Raw genomic sequence first — 25,933 nt, 5'->3', positions numbered from 1 at the left:
TTTACCAAATTTATAAAAACATCTGTACTAAGTGGGTACAATTCAAGTGATATTTAGCTATGAGGACAGCTAAGCCATTACTGAGCAGAATAACAGAGGTTTTTCATCCTTATAAAAAATACTGAATATGATGTTTTCCCATTTCCTTTTTACATTTAGAATTTGATCGTCATGAAATCCAGATATATGAGGAAGTAGCCAAAATGCCTCCCTTCCAGAGAAAGACATTAGTATTGATAGGAGCTCAAGGTGTGGGACGGAGAAGCTTGAAAAACAGGTTCATTGTGTTGAATCCCACTAGATTTGGAACTACAGTGCCATGTAAGTTTTCTGTTTTCTATGCTATTTAATTGTCAGTAAAGAGTAAGGGGAGGAAAGATTATTATTATTATTTTTTAAATTTTATTTTGGTATCATTAATCTACAATTACATGAAGGACATTATGTTTACTAGGCTCCCCCCTTCACCAAGTCCCCCCAACATCCCTGTTCACAGTCACTGTCCATCAACATAGTAAAATGCTGTAAAATCACTACTTGTCTTCTCTGTGTTGCACAGCCCTCCCAGTGCCCCCACCACACTATACATGCTAATTGTAATGCCCCCTTTCTTTTTTTCCCACCCTTATCCCTCCCTTCCCACCCGTCCTCCCCAGTCCCTTTCCCTTTGGTGACTATTAGTCCATTCTTGGGTTTAGTGCTTCTGCTGCTATTTTGTTCCTTCTGTTTTCTTTTGTTCTTATACTCCACATATGAGCGAAATCATTTGGTACTTGTCTTTCTCTGCCTGGCTTATTTCACTGAGCATAATACCCTCTAGCTCCATCCATGTTGTTGCGAATGGTAGGATTTGTTTTTTTCTTACGGCTGAGTAATATTCCATTGTGTATATGTACCACATCTTCTTTATCCATTCATCTACTGATGGACATTTAGTTGCTTCCATATCTTGGCTATTGTAAATAGTGCAGCTATAAACATAGGGGTGCATCTGTCTTTTTCAAACTGGAGTGCTGCATTCTTGGGGTAAATTCCTAGAAGTGCAATTCCTGGGTCAAATGGTAAGTCTGTTTTGAGCATTTTGAGGAACCTCCATACTGCTTTCCACAATGGTTGAACTAATTTACATTCCCACCAGCAGTGTAGGAGGGTTTCCCTTTCTCCACAACCTTGCCAGCATTTGTTGTTGTTTGCCTTTTGGATGGTAGCCATCCTTGCTGGTGTGAGATGATATCTCATTGTAGTTTTAATTTGCATTTCTCTGATAACAAGTGATGTGGAGCATCTTTTCATGTGTCTGTTGGCCATCTGAATTTCTTCTTTAGAGAACTGTCTATTCAGCAACTCTGCCCATTTTTTAATTGGATTATTTGCTTTTTGTTTGTTGAGGCGTGTGAGCTCTTTATATATTTTGGATGTCAACCCTTTATCGGATCTGTCATTTACAAATATATTCTCCCATACTGTAGGGTACCTTTTTGTTCTATTGATGGTGGTCTTTGCTGTACAGAAGCTTTTCAGCTTGATATAGTCCCACTTGTTCATTTTTGCGCCTGTTTCCCTTGCCCGGGGAGATATGTTCAAGAAGAGGTCACTCATGTTTATGTCTAAGAGATTTTTGCTTATGTTTTTTTCTAAGAGTTTTATGGTTTCATGACTTACATTCAAGTCTTTGATCCATTTCGAATTTACTTTTGTGAATGGGGTTAGACAGTGATCCAGTTTCATTCTCTTACATGCAGCTGTCCAGTTTTGCCAGCACCATCTGTTGAAGAGACTGTCATTTCCCCATTGTATGTCCATGGCCCCTTTATCGAGTATTACTTGACCATATTTGTTTGGGTTAATGTTTGGAGTCTCTAGTCTGTTCCATTGGTCTCTGGCTCTGTTCTTGTGCCAGTACCAAATTGTCTTGATTACTGTGGCTTTGTAGTAGAGCTTGAAGTTGGTGAGTGAGATCCCCCCCACTTTATTTTTCATTCTCAGGATTGCTTTAGCTATTTGGGGTCTTTGGTGTTTCCATATGAATTTTTGAACTATTTGTTCCAGTTCATTGAAGAATGCTGTTGGTAGTTTGATAGGGATTGCATTGAATCTGTATATTGCTTTGGGCAGGATGGCCACTTTGACGATATCAATTCTTCCTAGCCAGGAGCATGGGATGAGTTTCCATTTGTTAGTGACCTCTTTAATTTGCTTAAGAGTGTCTTATAGTTTTCAGGGTATAGGTCTTTCACTTCTTTGGTTAGGTTTATTCCTAGGTATTTTATTCTTTTTGATGCTATTGTGAATGGACTTGTTTTCCCGATTTCTCTTTCTGTTAGTTCATTGTTAGTGTATAGGAAAGCCACAGATTTCTCTGTGTTAATTTTGTATCCTGCAACTTTGCTGAATTCCAATATTAGCTCTAGTAGTTTCAGAGTGGAGTCTTTAGGGTTTTTATGTACAATATCATGTCATCTGCAAATAGTGACAGTTTAACTTCTTCTTTACCAATCTGGATTCCTTGTATTTCTTTGTTTTGTCTGATTGCCATGGCTAGGACCTCCAGTACTTTGTTGAATAACAGGTGGGAGAGTGGACATCCCTGTCTTGTTCCCGATCGCAGAGGAAAAGCTTTCAGCTTCTTGCTGTTCAGTATGATGTTGGCTGTGGGTCATATATGGCCTTTATTATGTTGAGGTACTTGCCCTCTATACCCATTTTGTTGAGAGTTTTTATCATGAATGGATGTTGAATTTTATCGAATGCTTTTTCCTCATCTATGGAGATGATCATGTGGTTTTTGTCTTTCTTTTTGTTGATGTGGTGGATGATGTTGATGGATTTTCGAATGTTGTACCATCCTTGCATCCCTGGGATGAATCCCACTTGGTCATGGTGTATGATCATTTTGATGTATTTTTTAATTCGGTTTGCTAATATTTTATTGAGTATTTTTGCATCTACGTTCATCAGGGATATTGGTCTGTAGTTTTCTCTTTTGGTGTGGTATTTGTCTGGTTTTGGTATTAGGGTGATGTTGGCTTCATGGAATGAGTTTGGGAGTATTCCCTCCTCTTCTATTTTTTGGACAACTTAAGGAGAATGGGTATTATGTCTTCTCTGTATGTCTCATAAAATTCCGAGGTAAATCTATCTGGCCCAGGGGTTTTGTTCTTTGGTAGTTTTTTGATTACCGCTTCAACTTCATTGCTGCTAATTGGTCTGTTTAGATTTTCTGTTTCTTTCTGGGTCAGTCTTGGAAGTATTTTTCTAGGAAGTTGTCCATTTCTCCTAGGTTTACTAGCTTGTTAGCATATAGGTTTTCATAGTACTCTCTAATAATTTTTTGTATTTCTGTGGGGTTTGTCGTGATTTTTCCTTTCTCATTTCTGATTCGTTAATGTGTGTTGACTCTCTTTTCCTCTTAATAAGTCTGGCTAGAGGCTTATCTATTTTGTTTATTTTCTCGAAGAACCAGCTCTTGGTTTCACTGATTTTTTTCTATTGTTTTATTCTTCTCAATTTTATTTATTTCTTCTCTGATCTTTATTATGTCCCTCCTTCTGCTGACCTTAGGCCTCATTTGTTCTTCTTTTTCCAATTTTGATAATTGTGACATTAGACCATTCATTTGGGATTGTTCTTCCTTCTTTAAATATGCCTGGATTGCCATATACTTTCCTCTTGAGACTGCTTTTGCTGTATCCCACAGAAGTTGGGGCTTTGTGTTGTTGTTGTCATTTATTTCCATATATTGCTGGATCTCCATTTTGATTTGGTCATTGATCCATTGATTATTTAGGAGCGTGTTATTAAACCTCCATGTGTTTGTGAGGCTTTTGCTTTCTTTGTACAATTTATTTCTAGATTTATGCCTTTGTGGTCTGAAAAGTTGGTTGGTAGGATTTCAATCTTTTGGAATTTACTGAGGCTCTTTTTGTGGCCTAGTATGTGGTCTATTCTGGAAAATGTTCCATGTGCACTTGAGAAGAATGTGTATCCTGTTGCTTTTGGATGTAGAGTTCTATAGATGTCTATTAGGTCCATCTGTTCTAGTGTGTTGTTCAGTGCCTCTGTGTCCTTACTTATTTTCTGTCTGGTGGATCTGTCCTTTGGAGTGAGTGTTGTGTTGAAGTCTCCCAAAATGAATGCATTGCATTCTATTTCCTCCTTTAATTCTGTTAGTATTTGTTTCACATATGTTTGTACTCCTGTATTGGGTGCATATACATTTATAATGGTTATATCGTCTTGTTGGACTGACAGTTTATCATTATGTAATGTCCTTCTTTATCTTTTGTTACTTTCGTTATTTTGAAGTCTGTTTTGTCTGATACCAGAAAAGCAACACCTGCTTTCTTCTCTCTATTGTTTGCATAAAATACCTTTTTCCATCCTTTGACTTTAAGTCTGTGCATGTCTTTGGGTTTGAGGTGAGTCTCTTGTAAGCAGCATATGGATGGGTCTTGCTTTTTTATCCATTCTGTTACTCTGTGTCTTTTGATTGGTGCATTCAGTCCATTTACATTTAGGGTGATTATTGAAAGATATGTACTTATTGCCATTGCAGGCTTTAAATTTGTGGTTACCAAAGGTTCAAGGTTAGCTTCTTTACTATTTTACTGTCTAACTTAACTCGCTTATTGAGCTATTATAAACACGGTCTGATGATTTTTTATTTCTCTCCCTTCTTATTCCTCCTCCTCCCTTATTCATGTGTTGGGTGTTTTGTTCTGTGCTCTTTTAAGGAGTGCTCCCATCTAGAGCAGTCCCTGTAAGATGCCCTGTAGAGGTGGTTTGTGGGAGGAAAATTCCCTCAACTTCTGCTTGTCTGGGAATTGTTTAATCCCTCCTTCATATTTAAATGATAATCGTGCTGGATACAGTAGTCTTGGTTCGAGGCGCTTCTGTTTCATTGCATTAAGTATATCATGCCATTCTCTTCTGGCCTATAGGGTTTCTGTTGAGAAGTCTGATGATAGCCTGATGGGTTTTCCTTTGTAGGTGACCTTTTTTTTCTCTCTGGCTGCCTTTAATACTTTGTCCTTGTCTTTGATCTTTGCCATTTTAATTATTATGTGTCTTGGTGTTGCCCTCCTTGGATCCCTTGTCATGGAGTTCTGTGTACCTCTGTGGTCTGAGAGGCCATTTCTTCCCCTAGTTTGGGGAAGTTTTTGGCAATTATTTCTTCAAAGACACTTTCTATCCCTTTTTCTCTCTCTTCTTCTTCTGGTACCCCTATAATGCAGATATTGTTCCATTTCGATTGGTCATTCAGCTCTCTTAGAATTCTTTCATTCCTGGAGATCCTTTTATCTGTCTCTGCATCAGCTTCTCTGTGTTCCTGTTCTCTGTTTTCTAGTCCATTAATGGTCTCTTGCATCTCGTCCATTCTGTTTTGAAGTCCTTCCAGAGCTTGTTTTATTTCTGTATTCTCCTTCCTTAGTTCTTGCATATTTCTCTGCAAGTCCATCAGTATGGTTATGACTTTTGTTTTGAATTCTTTTTCAGGAAGACTGGTTAAATCTATCTCCCCTGGTTCTTTCTCAGGGGAAGATGTAGCAGATGCCGAAGCTGTCTGGGTTAGTCTTCTCTGGATCATATTTTTTTGCATTTTCATGTTGATAGGTGCTATTAAGTTTCAGCTGGAAGAGCCAAACTTTCCACTTGGTACTGGCCTTTCTTTACTGGGACAACTGCAACCCCTAGTGGCTTGTGTTGGGCAATTGCGTGTAGACTGTGTCTCTGTATCTTGCCCGGCCAGTATGGAGGAAGCTCCCTTGCTGTGGGCGTGACCAGCCTCAGGCAGCTGCTCTGCTATGGCAGGGTCCCAGAGGGGTAATGGATGGGAGGCTGTTTGGCTGTTTACCTCTGTGAGGGGTCTCAGAGCTGTTGCCCAGGGGGTTAGTGTGCCCAGAGTTCCCTGGAATTTCCAACTGCTAGACTGTGACCCTGGATGCTTCCGTCCAGCGGTGGGGTCCCTGTCCCTTTAAGACTTTCAAAAAGCACTCGCTTTTCTTTGTCACAGGGGTGCCGGCTTCGGGACCTGCTCAAAGGTCTTACTGTCCTGTTTCCCTAATATCCAGGAACCCACGCATGCACTGTGTGTGCACTGTGGTGCGGATGGCTGGGGCTGGGTGTTTAGCAGTGCTGGGCTCCCTCTCCCTCCCCACTCCGACTCCTCTCCTCCCGCCGGGAGCTGGGGTGAGGGGGCTCAGGTCCTGCCAGGCTGCAGCTTGTATCTTACCCCTTTTACCAGGCGCTGGGTTCTCTTAGGTGTGGATGTAGTCTGGCTGTTGTCCTGTGTCTTCTGGTCTCTCTTTTAGGATTAGTTGTATTTGTTGTATTTTCAAAAATATATATGTTTTTGGGAGGAGATTCCCACTGTCCTACACACGCCACCATCTTGGCTCTGCCTCAGCAAAGATTATAATACTCTTTATTCCCAAATAATTTTTTATTAATGCCAGTGGAAACAAAGAAGTTGAAGATACTGAAACACTTAGTGAGCTTACAGCTTATTGAAATGGTGCTGTAGCCCTGTAGGCTTGTTGCCTGGCGGGGTCACTTTTCTAGACTCTTCAGTCCAGAAATGTTAGTTAAATGTAAGTATTAAGAGTTGTGGCAAAAATAAGCATTAACTTAGTATTTTCTTGTATAACTGATGTCTACCTGAAAAGTTGCATTTTCACACATTTTAGCATAAAAAGAAAGGGGAAACCTGCTGTATCCTCAGATACTTTAAGCATGGCAATCCCTTTGTGAATTCATGTGACCCAGCTTATAGCTTTCAGTTCTGCAAAGTTATAAACCTCATTTTTGAAAGCACATCAAGAGTGATTCATTTTCCAGAGCAGGTGGCGTTAATTAAAATCAGAAAGATTGATAGATGAAATAAAAATAATACTGATGGGAAGTATAACTATTAAGAGAGCGAAACACTCACTTTATGATCTCTGCATTCTTCCCCTCTTTGCATATTTGCATGGGAAGTTACATAATGATGGCCATATTATGCTTGGTGAGAATGGCATTAGATGAAGGAGTTAGATGATATCACTGACTTACTACAAGGACTAATATTGTATACATTTGTCTTTATTTTGGAGATGAATGTATATTTACCTGTGAGAACTTATATGTCCTCTCACCTGAAAAATGCAGGAGATAAGCCAATATTGCTTCTATAACTCCCCATCCTGTGCTTCTTTGGCTGCTCAAGCCAACTTTTGATTATCATGGTGTTTTTTAAGGTATATTGGTGCCTTTAAGCTGTTTTGAATCAAGTATTAGCCTAATGCCACTTCATCTCTTTTAGGTGAGTTTTAGAGTTTCTCTACTTTCATCCAGTGTGTTTTGAGGTTTAATTCTCAGTGAGTAATCTTAGGGTTGGGGTTGATTGGAGCAGTAATCTGTTGCCCCATATGCTATTTGTAATACCTTCAGAGAGGCTTTGGATTCCCTTGGAGGCACTGTAAATCACTAAAATCAGATAAATCCTAGTTAACTAGTTAAAAAAATAAAAACTTCACTGTGATCAAAATATTTTAAAGTATTTTAATTTTATTTTTGTTGAATTAATACATGTGTAGCATTCTAATCAAGTAGTTCTTAAAGATACATAATATCTTTAAGAATAAAAATAAATCCCCAGTCTTCCTTTGCCTTACCCTCTTGCCTACTTACCAGAAACAGCTGCTTTTCATTCTTGTTGCCTATGCTTTTTTGGTAGCCCTCCATATTTCTTAATGTCTTCATTCTACTGTTTCTTGCTTTAGCCAGTGTAGACCCTCTCTCTTGACTTCCTGACAATTCTCCCAATATGGAGATAGTTCTAGTTTCAGTTAATTCAGTTTTACTTCCTTGAAGAGCCTCTCCTTTCCCTGTCCCAGCAATTGCTAGAGTTCCTTTTTCCTTTCCCTCTTTCCCTCAATTTTAGGTGTGCATGTGGATAGTTTTGAACCAAAAACTCACTTGTCTAATAAGTCATCTATTTTTTTCTTGGAGACATCTGTCTCAGAACCATCAATCTTCCTGCTTCAATGAGGACTTCATGCTTTCCATTCTAGCTGCCCTGCTAATGCAGGTGATTCCCTTTGTTGCTGTGCTGGGTTGAAGCTGTTGTTCCTGGATCCCATTCCTTTCCTTCCTTGGTTTATAAGCCTTGTTTTGCTGGGGCACATTGTCTTGTAACTTGGCAATAAATGGTATATTAGATGTATTTTCTGCATCTTTGTTTTTGAAGATATATGTTTTCTGTCCATTATTTGATTATTTAGCTGAGAAGAGAAATTCTAGATTGTAAAACTCAAAAGATGTTACTCTTGAATCCAGTTCTGTTAGGAGGCTAAAGCTGTTCCAATCCTTGTCTTTTCTTTTACAGATATCCAGTGTCTTTTGTTTGTTTCATTTTGTTTTTCAGGATATTGAAATTTAATGACAAGGTACCTTTGTCATATTTTTAAGTTCATTGTGCTGATGATTAGTGGGCTCTTCAGAGTTCATGTCCTTCCATTCTGGGGAATTATTTTTCTTGGATGATTTCTCCATTTTCTGTATTTACTTCTAGAATTTCTGTTAACTGAATATTGAACATCCTTGATTCATCTTTTTACTCTCTTACCTTTTCTTTTCAATTATATTGTCTGTCCCTGTATCTTTTTATTCTCCTTAAATATTACCTGGAGTTCTTGATCTTCTATCCTATCAGTGTTTTATCACAAGTAATGACAGGTTTCATTGTAAGATTGTTTTCTGCTTCCCGGTTGTTATTTTTTCCACAGCATTGTCTGTTTGTGGGAGCTCTCTTCTGTATCTCTAAGAATATTAAATGGTGCAATCCTTAATGTTTTTTTTTTTCAGTCTGTAGACTATAAATTATCTTTGTTTTCCCCTGGGGTACCTTTCTGTTTATAGTATTTCTGTGTGCTTTCTTTGCTGGAGGTTTCTTCCCTTTGATTTATTGATCCTTGGTTTTACATCCATACTTAAAAGTAAGTGTTAGAACTGGTTGGAAGCTCTTTGTACTTGGGCAACTTTTGGCAACTGGCTGAGCTTTATTCTATGAGATGAGCAAGATCCAACTGTTTTTTGGGGGAGCCCAAAATACTGGCAAAAGAAGTTTTTTCTCTTTGGAGCTGTTAAATTTCTCCAGAGAAGAGTCTTGAGGTATCCAACTACTGAGAGTATTCTCTAATCCAGATAAAGGAGGGAAAAGATATGGATCAGCCTGCTTCATATGTATACGTATCCCCCTCCTCTGATTTTTTTAGCTTCTTGCTTCAGACTTAAGACTCTTTAAGGTTCTGTGGGATAAAGCAGTCCCACTCTTATCCATAACCCCCTCTCTATCACAGGGCTTGTTCTGCCCTGAAAAATCAGTTACCTGAAGTTAGTTTTAGTTTGACACATTTTCTGGTATCATAGGATTTGCTTTTTTGTTTGTACTGGTTTCATTTAGTTTTAGGTTTTTTAACTTTGAAATTTTTCATCTTTTAAAGTTTTATTTCTCATGTATAACAAATCTGATTTAAGAAAAGCAGTAATAATAATATAATAACAAATCTGTATGTTCTCAGATACCAGAATTTCCAATCTCTCTGAAGCCTCATTTGAGCTTTGAGTTGCACAAACACTCCAAGGTATTAACTATATGGAACTTATGTTAATCATTCATTCACCTTTCTTCTCCCTTTTGCTGAATATCTTCATCTTTTTTTCTTTCTAAGATTATTGTTTTCTTTTTAAGTTTTGAGATAACTCGTATGCCATATAATTCACCCAAAGTGTACACTGTGATTTTTAATATGTTCACAAAGTTGTATAAGGATTACCATAATCAATTGAAAACATTTTTGTCATACCAAAAAGAAACCCTGTACCCATTTCCTACCAATCTCCTTTCTCCTGGCAACCACTAATCTACTTTCTGTCACAATAGACTTGCTTATCTGGACATTTCATAGAAATGTAATTGTACAATATGTGGTCTTCTCTGACAGGCTTCTTTACTTAACATAATGTTTTTAAGGTTCATCCATGTTGTAGCAGGTATCAATACTTACTTTCTTTTTATTGTTAAATAATATTCCATTTTACAGCTATACCACATTTTACTTACCAGTTCATCAGTTGATGGACATTTGGATTGCTCTATTTTTTAACTATTATGAATAATGCCACTGTTAGAGTTTATGTACAGGTTTTTGCATGGACCTATGTTTTATTTTGCTTAGGTATGTACCTAGGAATGGAATTGGTGGATCATATGGTGACTCTGTATTCAATCTTTTGAGAAACTGCCACTTTTTTATAGTGACTATACTATACAAAGTAAATTCCCAGCAGTATGTGACAGTTGCAGTTCGTCTGTATCCTCAGCAACTTTTGTCATATGACTTTTTGATTATAGTTACCCTAGTAGATATGAAATTATATCTCATTATGGTTCTTAATTTGCATTTTCCTAGTGGCTAATGATGTTGGGCCACTTTTTATATACTTAATGGCCATTTGTTAATCTTTGGATTGACAAATCCCTTATCAGATATATGATTGCAAATATTTTCTCCTATTCTGTGGGAATTTTTCATGCTCTTGATGGTGTCCTTTGCAAAAAAGGTTTTCACTTTGATAAAGTCCAGTATGATACCCTTTTCTTTTATTGCTCATACTTTTTTGGTACCATATCTAAGAATGCTTGGTCCAAACCAAGATCATAAAATTGTCCTCCTTTATACTTCCTTCTCAGAGTTTTATAGTATTAGCCCCTACACTTAGGTCTATTGTCAGTTTTTATTAATATTGCATAAAATGTGAGGAAAGAGTTTAATTTCATCTTTTGCTTGCTCATATCCAGTTATCCCAACATAATATGTTATAAGTGTATTCTTTCCTCCATTGAGTTGCCTTGCCACCCTTGTCGAAATCAATTGACTATAAATGTGAAGATTTATAGACTCTTAATTCTATTTCATTAACCTAAATATCTATTCTTATGCCAGACCCACATTGCCTTCATTTGTACTTTTGTAGTAAGTTGTAAAATCAGAAATTGTGAATCCTCCAAATTTGTTCTTTTTCAAGATTATTTTGGCTAGTCTGGGTCCCTAGCATTTCTCTATAAATTATAAGATAAACTTTCCATTTCTGCAGAAAGGCAGCAGGGATTTTAAAAGGGATTGTGTTGAATCTGTAGACCAGATTGGGTAGTTTACCATTTTAATACTATTAAGTCTTCCAATCTAAGACTATGGGTTATCTTTCCATTTATTTAGGTGTTCTTTAATTTCTTTCAATGACATTTGCAATTTTCATTGTATAAGTCTTCTGCTACAGTAGAAGGAGGGAAATAATTAGAGCAGAAATAAATAAAACTGAGAAGAATAAAACATTAGAAAGAATTAATGAAAGCAGGAGCTGGTTCTTCAAGAAAATAAACAAAATAGAAAAACCCCTAGTAACACATCACTAAAAAAGAGTCTACACACATAAACAGAATCAAAACAAAGGAAAAATCACTACAGACACCACAGAAATACAAAGAATTATTAGAGAATACTATGAAAAATTCCATGCTAACAAACTGGATAACCTAGAAGAAATGGACAACTTTCTAGAAAAATACAACCTGAAAGGCTGACTCAGAAAGAAACAGAAAATCTGAACACACCAATTACTAGCAACAAAATTGAATTGGTAATCAAAAAACTACCGGAGAACAAAATCCCTGGACCAGATGACTTCAGTGCTGAATCTTATCAAACATTTAGTGGAGACCTAATACCCCATTCTTCTTTAAAGTTTTCCAAAAAGTAGAAGAGGAGGGAATACTTTCAAACTCATTCCATGAAGCCAGCATCACCCTAATACCAAAACCAGGCAAGGACAACACAAGAAAAGAAAATTACAGATCAATATCCCTGATGAACATAGATGCAAAAATACTAAACAAAATATTAGCAAACCGAATTCAAAAATACATCAAAAAGATCATCCATCATGATCAAGTAGGATTTATTCCAGGGATGCAAGGATAGTACAACATTAAAAATCCATCAACATCATCTACCACATCAACAAAAAGATGGACAAAAACCATATGATCATCTCCATAAATGCCAGAAAAGCATGACAAAATTCAACATCCATTCATGATAAAAACTCTCAACAAAATGGGTATAGAGGGCAAGTACCTCAACATAATGAAGGCCATATATGAGAAACCCACAGACAACATCATACTTAACAGCAAGAAGCTGAGAGCCTTTCCTTAAAGATCAGGAACAAGACAAGAATGCCCACTCCACTTTAGTTCAACACAGTTCTGGAGGTCCTCACCACGGCAATCAAGACAACACAAAGAAATAAAAGGCATTCAGATTGGCAAGGAAGAAATTAAACTGCCGCTGCTTGCAGATGATATGATATTGTACATAAAAAACCCTAAAGAATCCATTTCAAAACTACTAATTCTAATATCTGAATTCAGCAAAGTTGGGGGATACAAAATTAATACACAGAAATCTGTTGCATTCCTATACACTAATGATGAACTAACAGGAAGAAAAATCAGGAAAACAATTCTATTCACAATTACATCAAAAAATAAAATACCTGGAAATAAACCTAACCAAGGAAGTGAAAGGCCTATACTCTGAAAACTACAAGACACTCATGAGAGAAATTAAAGAAGATACCAGTAAATGGAAATACATCCCATGCTCATGGATAGGAAGAATTAATATTGTCAAAATGGCCATCCTGCCTAAAGCAATCTACAGATTCAATGCAATTCCTATCAAAATACCAACAGCATTCTTCAACGAACTAGAGAAAACCATTTTAAAATTCATATGGAACCACAAAAGACCCCGAATAGCCAAAGCAATCCTGAGAAGGAAGAATAAAGCTGGGGGGATTATGCTCCCCAACTTCAAACTGTACTACAAAGACACAGTAATCAAGACACTTTGGTACTGGCAAAAGAAGAGAACCATAGAGCAATGGAAAAGACTAGAGAGCCCAGATATAAACCCAAGCATATATGGTCAATTAATGTATGATAAAGGAGCCATGGATATACAATGGGGAAATGACAACCTCTTCAACAACTGGTGTTGGCAAAACTGGACAGCTGCATGCAAGAGAATGAAACTGTATTATTGTGTATCCCCATACACAAAAGCAAACTCAAAATGGATCAAAGACCAGAATGTAAGTCATGAAACCATAAAACTCTCAGAAGACAACATAGGCAAAAATCTCTTGAATATAAACATGAGCAACTTTTCCTGAAATGCGTCTCCTCAAGCAAGGGAAACAAAAGCAAAAATGAACACATGGGATTACATAAAACTAAAAATCTTCTGTACAGCAAAGGACACCATCAACAGAACAAAAAGGCATCCTACAGTATTTTTAGTTTTTTGAGGAACCTCCACATTGCTTTCCGCAATGGTTGAACTAGCTTACATTTCTACCAGCAGTGTAGGAGGGTTTTCCTTTCTTCACATCCTCACCAGCATTAGTTGTTCCTAGTCTTTCCTATGTTGGCCATCCTAACTGGTGTGAGGTGATATTTCATTGTGGTTTTAATTTGCATTTCTCTGATAATTAGCAATGTGGAGCATCTTTTCACATGCCTGTTGGCCATCTGAATTTCTTCTTTGGGGAACTGTCTGTTCACATCTTCTGCCATTTTTTAATAGGGTTTTTTGCTTTTTGAGTGTTAAGGAGTGTGAGTTCTTTATATATTTTGGATGTCAACCCCTTGTCGGATATGTTGTTTAAAATATATTCTCCCATACTATAGGATACCTTTTTGTTCTGCTGATGGTGTCCTTTACTGTATAGAAGCTTTTTAGCTTGATGTAGTCCCATTTGTTCATTTTTTATTTTGCTTCCCTTGCCCAAGGAAATGCGTTCAGGAAAAAGTTGCTCATGTTTATATTCAAGAGATTTTTGCCTATGTTGTCTTCTGAGAGTTTTATGGTTTCATGACTTACATTCTGGTCTTTGATCCATTTTGAGTTTGCTTTTGTGTATGGGGTTAAACAATTATTCAGTTTCATTCTCTTGCATGTACCTGTCCAGTTTTGCCAACACCAGTTGTTGAAGAGGCTGTCATTTCCCCATTGTACATGGCTCCTTTATCATATATACTGTAGGATGCCTTTTTGTTCTGTTGATGGTGTCCTTTGCTATACAGAAGATTTTTAGTTTTATGTAATCCCATGTGTTCATTTTTGCTTTTGTTTCCCTTGCTTGAGGAGACGCATTTCAGGAAAAAGTTGCTCATGTTTATATTCAAGAGATTTTTGCCTATGTTGTCTTCTGAGAGTTTTATGGTTTCATGACTTACATTCTGGTCTTTGATCCATTTTGAGTTTGCTTTTGTGTATGGGGTTAAACAATTATTCAGTTTCATTCTCTTGCATGTACCTGTCCAGTTTTGCCAACACCAGTTGTTGAAGAGGCTGTCATTTCCCCATTGTACATGGCTCCTTTATCATATATACTGTAGGATGCCTTTTTGTTCTGTTGATGGTGTCCTTTGCTATACAGAAGATTTTTAGTTTTATGTAATCCCATGTGTTCATTTTTGCTTTTGTTTCCCTTGCTTGAGGAGACGCATTTCAGGAAAAAGTTGCTCATGTTTATATTCAAGAGATTTTTGCCTATGTTGTCTTCTGAGAGTTTTATGGTTTCATGACTTACATTCTGGTCTTTGATCCATTTTGAGTTTGCTTTTGTGTATGGGGATACACAATAATACAGTTTCATTCTCTTGCATGCAGCTGTCCAGTTTTGCCAACACCAATTGTTGAAGAGGCTGTCATTTCCCCATTGTATATCCATGGCTCCTTTATCATATATTAGGATAGAAGTACCATTTGACCTAGGAATTCCACTCCTAGGAATTTACCCAAAGAATATAATTTCTCAGATTTGAAAAGACATATGCACCCCTATTTTTATTGCAGCACTATCTACAATAGCCAAGATATGGAAGCAACCTATGTGTCCATCAGTAGATGAATGGCTCAAGAAGAGGTGGTACATATACCCAATGGAATACTATTCAGCCATAAGAAAGAAACAAATCCTACCATTTTCAGCAACATGGATGGAGCTGGAGGACATTATGCTCAGTGAAATAAGCCAGCTGGAGAAAGACAAATGCCAAATGATTTCCCTCATTTGTGGAGTATAACAACAAAGCAGAACTGAAGGAACAGTACAGCAACAGACTCACAAACTCCAAGAAGGGACTAGAGGTTACCAAAGGGGAGGGGTGGGGGAGGTCAGGTGGGAGGGAGGGAGAAGGGGATTTGAGGAGTATTATGATTGGCACATACAGTGTGGGGGTGATCATGGGGAAGACAGTGTAGCACAGAGAAAGCAAATAGTGACTCTGTGACATCTTACTATACTGATGGGCAGTGACTGCAATGGAGAATGGGGGAGACATGATAATATGGGTGAATGTAGTAACCACATTATTTTTTCATGTGAAACCTTCATAAGAGTGTATATCAATAATACCTTAAAAAAATAAAAATAAGTTATGTTTTTTTGGTCAAATTTATTCCTAAATATTGTCTTCTCTTTGGTGCTATAATTAAAGATATTATTTTTCTAATTTCCTTTTCAGATTGTTCATTGCAAGTGTATATAAATACAACTGATTTTTACATGTTAATTTTGTATTCATTAACCTCACTGAACTCATTTATTCTGATATTTTGTGTAAAATTCTCCAGTTTTCTATATATAAGATCATGCCATCTGCAAATAGAGATAGTCATCCTATTTCTTTCAGTCTCCATGTCACTTATTTTTTTCTTGTCTAATTGCCCTGGTTAGAACCTCTTTCCAGTACAGTTGTGGAATATAAATGGCAAAAGTGGACATCCTTGGCTTGTTCATGATGTTAGGTGACATTCAGTCTCTCAGCACTAAGTATTCTGTTAGCTGTGGGTTTTTTGTAGATACCCTTCATCAGAGAGAACTTCTCTTCTATTCCTAATTCATTGATGTTTTTTATCATGAAAGGGTACTGGACTTTGTCAAATGCTTTTTCTTTGTCTATCAGAAGATCATATAATTTTTTTCTTTTATACTATGGACATATCTGTGGTAAATCCCATTTCATCATGCTTGTAATCCTTTTTATATGCTTTAAGATTCAGTTTAGTAGTACTTTTTTAAATTAAGGTATGATTTATATACACTCTTATGATGGTTTCACATGAAAAACAATGTGATTACAATATTTACCCATATTATCAAGTCCACACCCATACCCCAATGCAGTCACTGTCCATCAGTGTACTAAGATGCCACAGATCCACTGTGTGCTTTCTCTATGCTACAGTGTTCTCCCCATGATCCCTCACACCATGTATACTAAACATAATATCCCTCAATCCCCTTCTTCCTCCCTCCCCACCCACCCTCCCCGACACCTCCCCCTTTGGTAACCACTAGTTCATTTTTGGAGTCTCTAAGTCTGCTGCTATTTTGTTCCTTCAGTTTTGCTTCATTGTTATACTCCACAAATGAGGGAAATAATTTGGCATTTGTCTTTCTCCGCCTGGCTTATTTCACTGAGCACAATGTCCTCCAGCTCCATCCATGTTGTTGCAAATGGTAGGATTTGTTTCTCTCTTATGGCCAAATAGTATTCCATTGTGTATATGTACCACATCTTCTTTATCCATTCATCTACTGATGGACACTTAGGTTGCTACCATATCTTGGGTATTGTAAAAAGTGCTGCGTTAAACATAGGGGTGCATATGTCTTTTTGAATCTGAGAACTTGTATTCTTCGGGTAAATTCCAAGGAGTGGGATTCTGGGGTCAAATGGTATATCTATTTTTAGTTTTTTGAGGAACCTCCATATTGCTTTCCGCAATTATTGAACTAGCTTACATTCCCACCAGCAGTGTAGGAGGGTTCCCCTTTATCCCCATCCTCGCCAGCATTTGTTATTCTTAGCCTTTTCGATGCTGGTCATCCTTACTGGTATGAGGTGATATTTCATTGTGCTTTTAATTTTCATTTCCCTGATGATTAGTGATGTGGAGCATCTTTTCCTGTGTCTGTTAGCCATCTGAATTTCTTTGGAGAACTGTCTCTTCATATTCTCTGCCCATTTTTTAATCAGGTTATTTGCTTTTTGGATGGTGAGGCATGTAAGTTCTTTACATATTTTGGATGGTAACCCCTTGTCAGATATGTCATTTACAAATATATTCTCCCATACTGTAGTATGCTTTTTTGTTCTGTTGATGGTGTCCTTTGCTGTACAGAAACTTTTTAGTTTGATGTAGTCCCATGAGTTCATTTTTGCTTTTGTTTCCCTTGCTCGGAGAGATGTGTTCAGGAAGAACTTGCTCATGCTTATATTCAGGAGATGTTTGGCTATTTTGTCTTCTAAGAGTTTTATGGTTTCATTACTTACATTCAGGTCTTTGAGTCATTTTGAGTTTACTTTTGTGTTTGGAGTTAAACAATTATCCAGTTTCATTCTCTTGCATGTCCCTGTCCAGTTTTGCCAACACCAGCTGTTGAAGAGGCTGTCATTTCCCCATAGTATGTCCATGACTCCTTTATCATATATTAATTGACCATATATGCTTGGGTTTATATCAGGGCTCTCTAGTCTGTTCCATTAGTGTATGGTTCTCTTCTTGTGCCAGTACCAAATTGTCTTGATTACTGTGTCTTTGTAGTATAGCTTGAAGCTGGGGAGTGTAATCCCTCCAGCTTTGGCTTCTCAGAACTGCTTTGGCTATTCAAGGGTCTTTTGTGGTTCCATATAAATTTTAGAACAATTTTCTCTTGTTCGTTGAAGAATGCTGTTGGTATTTTGATGGAGATTGCATTGAATCTGTGGTTTGCTTTAGGCAGGATGGCCATTTTGACAATATTAGTTCTTCCTATCCATGAGCATGGGTTGAATTTCCATTTACTGGTATCTTTGATTTCTCTTAAGAATGTCATGTAGTTTTCAGAGTATAGGTCTTTCACTTCTTTGGTTAGGTTTATTCCTAGGTATTTTATTCCTAGGTTTATTCCTAGGTAATTGTGAATGGAATTGTTTTCCTGATTTCTCTCTCTGCTAGTTCATAGTGTATAGTAATGCCACAGGTTTTGGTGTATTAGTTTTGTATCCCCCAACTTTGCTGAATTCAGATATTAGATGTAGTAGTTTTGGAGTGGGTTCTTTAGGCCTTTTTATGTACAATATCATGTCATCTGTAAACAGGGACAGTTTAACTTCTTCCTTGCCAATCTGGATGCCTTTTATTTCTTTGTGTTGTCTGATTCCCATAGCTAGGACCTCCAGTGCTATGTTGAATAGAAGTGGGGAAATTGGGCATCCTTGTCTTGTTCCCAATCTTAAAAGAAATGCTTTCAGCTTCTCGCTGTTAAGTATGATGTTGGCTGTGGGTTTGTCATATATGGCCTTTATTATGTTGAGGTACTTGTCCTCTATACCCATTTTGTTGAGAATTTTTATCATGAGTGGATGTTGAATTTTGTTGAATGCTTTTTTGGCATTTATGGAGATGATCATGTGGTTTTTGTCCTTTTTGTTGATGTGGTGAATGATGTTGATGGATTTTCAAATGTTGTACCATCGTTGCATCCCTGGGATAAATCCCACTTGATCATGATGAATGATCTTTTTGATATATTTTTGAATTTGGTTTGCTAATATTTTGTTCAGTATTTTTGCATCTATGTTCATGAGGGATATTGGCCTGTTAGTTTTCTTTTTTTGTGGTGTCTTTGCCTGGTTTTGGTATTAGAGTGATGCTGGCCTCATGGAATGAGTTTGGAAGTATTCCCTCCTCTTCTATTTTTTGGAAAACTTTAAGAAGAATGGGTATTAAGTCTTCACTAAATGTTAGATAAAATTCAGCAGTGAACCCATCTGGTCCAGGAATTTTCTTCTTAGGTATTTTGTTCTTAGGTAGTTTTTTGATAACCAGTTTGATTTCATTGCTGGTAATTGGTCTGTTCAGATTTTCTGTTTCTTCCTTGGTCAGCCTTGGAAGGTTGTATTTTTCTAGAAAGTTTTCCATTTCTTGTAGGTTATCCTGTTTATTAGCAAGGAATTTTTCATAGTATTCTCTAATAATTCTTTGTATTTCTGTGGTATCTGTAGTGATTTTTCCTTTCTCATTTCTGATTCTGTTTATGTCTGTAGGCTCTCTTTTTTTCTTGTTACGTCTGGCTAGGGGTTTATCTATTTTGTTTATTTTCTTGAAGAACTAGCTCTTGCTTTCATTGATTCTTTCTATTGTTTTATTCATCTTGATTTTATTTATTTCTACTCTAATCTTTATTATGTCCCTACTTCTACTGACTTTGGGCCTCATTTGTTCTTCCTTTTCCAGTTTCGTTAATTGTGAGTTTAGACTGCTTATATGGGATTATTCTTCTTTCCTGAGGTAGGCCTGTATTGCAGTATACTTTCATCTTAGCACAGCCTTGTCTGCATCCCACAGATTTTGTGGTGTTGAATTATTGTTGTCTTTGTCTCCATTTATTTCTTGATCTCTGTTTTTATTGGGTCATTGATCCATTGTTTATTTATGAGCATGTTGTGAAGCCTCCATGTGTTTGTGGGATTTTTCATTTTCTTTGCGTAATTTATTTCTAGTTTCATACCTTTGTGGTCTGAGAACCTGGTTGGTACAATTTCAGTCTTTTTTAATTTACTGAGGCTCTTTTTGTGGGCTAGTATATGATCTGTTCTTGAAAATGTTCCATGTGCACTTGAGAAGAATGTGTATTGTGTTGCTTTTGGGTGTAGAGTTCTGTAGATGTCTGTTAGGTCCATCTGTTCTAATGTGTTGTTCAGTGCCTCTGTGTCCTTACTTATTTTCTGTCTTGTTGATCTGTCCTTCAGAGTGACGGGAGTGTTGAAGTCTCCTAGAATGAATGCGTTCCATTCTATTTCCCCTTTTAATTCAGTTAGTATTCATTTCACATATGTAAGTGCTCCTGTGTTGGGAACATAGATATTTATAATGGTTATATCTTCTTGTTGGATTGATCCCTTTATCATTATTTAATGTCCTTCTTTGTCTCTGGTGACTTTCTTTGTTTTGAAGTCTGTTTTGTCTGATACAAGTACTGCAACTCCTGCTTGTTTCTCCCTATTAGTTGCATGAAATATCTTTTTCCGTCCCTTCACTTTTAGTCTGTGTATGTCTTTGGGTTTAAAGTGAGTCCCTTGTAGGCAGCATATAGATGGGTCTTGTTTTTTTATCTATTCAGTGACTCTATGCCTTTTGATTGGTGCATTCAGACCATTTACATTTAGGGTGATTATCAATAGGTGGGTACTTACTGTCATTGCAGGCTTTAGTTTAGTGGTTACAAAAGGTTCAAGGTTAACTTCCTTACTATCTAAGAGTCTAGCTTAACTCACTTAATATGCTATTACAAACACAATCTAAAGGTTCTTTTCTTTTTCTCCTCCTTTTCCTTCCTCCTCCATTCTTTATATAGTATCATATTCTATACTCTTTGTCTATCCCTTGATTGACTTTGGGGATAGTTGATTTAATTTTGCATTTCCTTAGTAATTAGCTGTTCTACTTTCTTTACTGTGGTTTCATTGCCTCTGGTGACAACTATTCAACCTTTGGAACACTTCCATCTATAGCAGTCCCTCCAAAATAGGCTGTAGAGATGGTTTGTGGGAGGTAAATTCTCTCAGTTTTTGCTTATCTGAAAATTGTTTAATCCCCCCTTCAAATTTAAATAATAATCTTGCTGGATAAAGTCATCTTGGTTCTAGGCTCTTCTGCTTCATTGCATTAAATACATCATGCCACTCCCTTCTAGCCTATAAGGTTTCTGCTGAGAAGTCTGATATTAGCCTGACGGGCTTTCCTGTGTATGTGATCTTATTTCTCTCTCTGGCTGCTTTTAACAGTCTGTCCTTATCTTTGATCTTTGCCATTTTAATTACTATATGTCTTGGTGTTGTCTTCCTTGGGTCCCTTGTGTTGCGAGATCTATGCACCTCCATGGCCTGAAAAACTAACCCCTTCCCAAAATTGGGGACGTTTTCAGCAATTACTTCCTCAAAGACACTTTCTATCCCTTTCTCTCTCTCTTCTTCTGGTACCCCTATAATGTGAATATTGTTCCTTTTGGGTTGGTCACACAGTTCTCTCAATATTCTTTCATTCTTAGAGATCCTTTTTTCTCTCTGTGCCTCAGCTTCTTTGTATTCCTCTTCTCTGGTTTCTGTTTCATTTATCGTCTCCTCCACCTTATCTAATATGCTTTTAATACCCTCCGTTGTGCTCTTCAACGATTGCATCTCCAACCAGAATTCATTCCTGAGTTCTTGAATATCTTTCCATACCTCCATTAGCATATTAATGATTTTTATTGTGAGCTCCCTTGCAGGAAGTGTCATAAGGTCCATGTCATCTTTCTCAGGGATTATATTAATTTTACTCTGGAGCAGGTTCCTTTGGCATTTCATATTTATGTATGGCACCCTCTAGTGTCCAGAAGCTCTACTCTGGAGCTGCTCAGCCCCTGAAGCAATGTCAGGTGTCGCAGGGGAGCGGTACTGGTGCCTAGGGGGAAGAAAGAGCTGTTTCCTGCTTCCCAGCTGCTGTGCCTGTCTCCACTGCCTGAACCAGTGGGCCGAGCACACAGGTATAAGTTTTTGTCCCAGAGCAGCCAGATATGGATCCCTGCTTTCCACAGGCAGCTGAAATCTCAGTCTGTCCAGGAATTCTGCCTGTCTTTACTTTCAACCCTGTCATCACCAGAGTATTATGAAAGCACCATGAAATGTATGTTTGTGTTCCCAGAGCAGATCTCAGGAGCTAGGTATTCAGCAGTCCCAGGCCCCCACTCCCTCCCTGCTCAGTTTCTCTTCCTCCCGCTGGTGAGCAGGGGTGGGGGAAGGGCTTGGGTCCCACTGGGCCACAGCTTTGGTACATTACCCTGTTCTGTGAGGTCTGCTCTTTTCACCATGTGTATGCAGTCTGGCTCAGTCCTCTTTCCTATTGCTCTCTCAGGATTAGTTGTATTAATTATATTTTCATATTATATGCGGTTTTAGGAGGAAGCCTGTGTCCCACCTCTCATGCCACCATCTTTAACCCGGTCTCTGCTATTTGAGGATTTGTATGTCTGCATTTGTAAAAGATATTGGTCTATAGTTTTCATTTCATTTCATTCATATGTTGTTGCTAACTTTGATATGGTAATCTGGATTCAGAATGAGTCAGAAAGTTCCTTCTGTGGATTTTTTTTTTGTAAGAGTGAGCGAAGAATTGGTATTAATTCTTCTTTATTTCATGGAATTTACTCTTGAAGCCATCTGACCCTGGGGTTATCTTTGTAGGATGTTTTGATTACCAGTTCAATTATCTTTACTTGCTATAGATGCACTGATATTTTCTATTTCTTTCTAATCCGTTTGAATTCTACAAGATCCATAGTAGTTTCCCCTCCTCATTCCTGATTCTAGTAATTTGAGCCCTCTCTCTTCTTTTCTTGGTCAGTCCACCTAAAGGTTTGTCAGTTCTGTTTGAAATTGTGGAAAAAAACAACTTTTGCTTTTGTTGATTTTCCCTCTTTTTTTTAGTTTTTATTTCATTAATTTCTGCCATAATCATTATTTCCTTTCTGCTTGCTTTGGGCTTAGTTTGCTAGTTTTTTTTCTTTAGGTGGAAAGCTAAGTTATTGGTTTCAAATCTTTTTTTAACAGATTTTTATAGCTACAAAGTTCCCTGTAAGCACTAGTGTAGCTGCATCTCATAATTTTTGTATTATGTTTTTGTTTTCATTCACCTCAAAGTATTTTCTAATTTTCTGATTATTTGACCCATTACTTATTCAGTGTGTATTCTTTAATTTCACACAACTGAATTTCTCATATTTCTTCTGTTACTGATTTACAGTTCATTCCATAACGGTCAGAGAACATTGCGTGATTTTACTCCCTTTAAATTCATTGAGACTTACTTCACAACCTCAGGTATGGTGTCTTCTGGAGAATGTTCACTGGGAAGACTATGTATTCTGCTGTTTTGGGTTAAGTGTTCTCTGGATGCCTGTTAGGTCTAGCTGTTGATAGTGTTGTTCAGGCCTTCTTTTTCTTGTTGGTCTTCTACTTATTCTATCCATTATGGAGAGTGGGGCATTGAAGTCTCCAAATAATCTTGTTAACTTACCTCTTTCTCTCCTCAGTTTTGTCACTTTATGCTTCATGTATTTTGAGGCTTTGTTATTAATGAATGTGTTTATAACTGTTTTATCTTCTGATGAATTGACTCCTTTTTCATTATAAAGTGTTCTTCTTTGTCCCCAGGAGCACTTTTTATCTTAAAGTCTATTTTGTCTAATATGAGTATAGCCACACCACCTTTATTTTGGTTATTGTTTGTGAGTGTATCTTTTTACTTTATTTGTGCATTTAAATCTAAAGTGTTTGTTTTATAGACAGCATATACTTTGATCATTTTTTAAAATCTGTTCTGCCAATATCTGCCTTTTAAGTGGAGTCTTTTATCCACTTAATGTAGTAATTAATAATGAAAATATCCCTCAATATGGGTTACCTGATTATTTCCCTATGATTAGGTTTTGGTTATGCATTATTGGAAAGACATAAATCATGTTTTAACTCTCTCTGATCATTATACTAGGGGCTACATCTTGTCAGTTTGTCCCATTACTGATGATGTTGACTGATAATTGATTTAGCTGATGTCTCATGGATTTCTCCATTGTAAAAGGTGACTTTCCTACCATTTGTCATTACTAAGTAGTCTGTTCAAAGAAACTTTGAAATTGTGTAAATATTCTGCCTAAGCAAACTTCTCTACTCAGTGGATTTAGCATCCATCAATAATTTATTAATTTAAAATCTTTCCCTGAATTTGGAGAAACAGCTATCAGGCTGCTAATATCCCTTCTCACTTTGTTTGAAATACAAAGATAATCATCATACATCCTTGCAGTTAGGTGTGGCTAGATACAGTTAGGTGAGTTCAGTTAGAAACAATTCAACTAAGCTGTTTCTGCCAAGTCATACCTGATTGTTTCATTGAATGGCTGAACTCCTTGGAGGTACAAACAGGAAAGAGCTCTATTCTTTCCAACCACTGCCTTCCTTCATGTTCTGTCAGATCTTTTCCCCCTCTCCTTTTCCTTCAGCCCCCAGAAAGTTCTTTAACTTTCTAGTCACTTCCAGTTATAAGAACTGCATCATTTCATGAAATAAGCCTTACTTTCAGATATTTAAAAAAAAAAGAGCTAGAATTCAGAACCTCAGTGTTGCATCAAATTCCCTTTTTGTCCCTTCTGCATAGCTCATTCCTGCCTCATGGCTTAGGACGTGCATTTTGAAGGGAATGGCATAATTTATTACTCTTCTTTCTCCTCCACTACTCTGACTTCTCAAGGTCAGGGCAGGAATAAGTCGGGATTAAGGGGAAGGGATAAAATGCAGTCTTGTAAAATCTTGGCTGTTGGAGAATGGAGCCCTCTATGTCACACATGTGCAAGTGCTGTTCTTCACCAAGGCCTGCTTGCATGTTCTTTAGAAACTCTGTAGAGACCTCTGTCCGTTGCGGTTCCCTGGCAAAGATGCTATGATATCTACAGCTAGACCCTAGAGACCCACCCCAAGCTCCGATCCCATACTTCATGTTCTTTTTTGCTTGGTTCTCTACCCTTCATACTGTCTTTATGTGCAGGACACCTTCAGAATAGTTCAAACCAGACTATCCTTTGAATACACACACATTCACGGCCCACGGGAAACTCATTCTTGCTTTGCCAAGCATTGGGAGTATAAACCACACCACTGCTCCATGCCACGGTGGGCTTTCAGAATTCCCCAGGAGGAATCATTTCACATGGGATAAGAAGAAGAAAATGAGGCATTCCCCCTGAACCTATGACTCATTACCTCAGTGACTCCCTTTTTGAGTGTAAATAAGATAGAGGTGGAGAGAGAGAGATTGTCCCAGGATCAAGCTGGCCACTTTTTGGTAAACTCTGAAAGAAGAGACCACAGATCCTTGGTATTTTAGGACCGGTTCTGGACCTAAGAGAAATTGTGAGACTGCAAGAAAAGTCTCATTTAGCATTCTGTTCATAAATATGAAGAGGACAATTAAAGTAACTTCTAATTACAGAATTGCAATCATATTGTTCATATAAAATTTGCATACTTTTTCCCTACTTAACAACATCGATCTTTCCTCAGACTCTCAAGCTTGTCACTCACACCCTCTTTTAATTATTATTTTCCCAGCCTGGAACACTACATCCTGGATCTTCACATGCTTGAATTTTGCTATGGGTTGTATTTTAGCACTTAAATTCTTATTTCTTATTTAACTTCTCCCCTATCTTCATGTTCAAGAATATGTCTCATAAGAACAGAGAGCTTGTCTGTCTTTTGCACTCCTATAGACCCACCATCTAAAATAGGGTCTAAAACATAGTAGATACCCAATAAATATTTGATGAATGAATGAATGAACATTATATCATGAGCTTTTTCTCACAAGTCATTACTTTAAAAAAATTTTTTTTGTAAATAGTAATCCTACAACTCAACAATCAAAAAGCAACCTCATTCAAAAATGGGCCAAAATCTTGAGTAGACATTTCTCCAGAGAAGGTATACAAATGGCCAGTAAGCACATGAAAAGATACTAAACATCTCTAATCATGAGGGAAATGCAAATCAAAACATCAGTGATATACTACCTCATACCCATTTAGGTTTTTTGGTTGTTGAGTTGTAATGAGGAGTCATTACAAAATACGTAATGACTTGTAAATCAAATTGATAGAGACAGAAAGCAAAGTAATGGTTACTAAGGCCTCAGGGAGGGCATAATGGGGAGCTGGTGTTTAATGGGCACAGAGT

General features: G+C 37.3%; 1 protein-coding gene across 7 annotated transcripts in view; it reads left to right on the top strand.

The window, feature by feature from the left end:
• The window catches only part of PALS2 (protein associated with LIN7 2, MAGUK p55 family member), a 155,820-nt gene that overhangs the window by 114,586 nt on the left and 15,301 nt on the right, over window positions 1–25,933 (top strand). For 6 of the 7 annotated variants that reach the window (XM_073238687.1, XM_073238686.1, XM_073238688.1 and 3 more), the window contains one exon: window positions 160–321. In XM_073238687.1, the coding sequence (XP_073094788.1) occupies window positions 160–321 (162 nt within the window). Of the gene's footprint in view, window positions 1–159; window positions 322–14,969; window positions 15,268–25,933 lie in introns of those variants that run through there. The other variant, XM_073238692.1, reaches the window with a different exon arrangement.

The sequence above is a fragment of the Manis javanica genome, chromosome 6, assembly GCF_040802235.1.
Source record: "Manis javanica isolate MJ-LG chromosome 6, MJ_LKY, whole genome shotgun sequence".
Taxonomy (NCBI): Eukaryota; Metazoa; Chordata; class Mammalia; order Pholidota; family Manidae; genus Manis; species Manis javanica.
The sequence above is the reverse complement of the archived record's forward strand: the minus strand, read 5'-3'. Positions and strand labels throughout refer to the sequence as shown.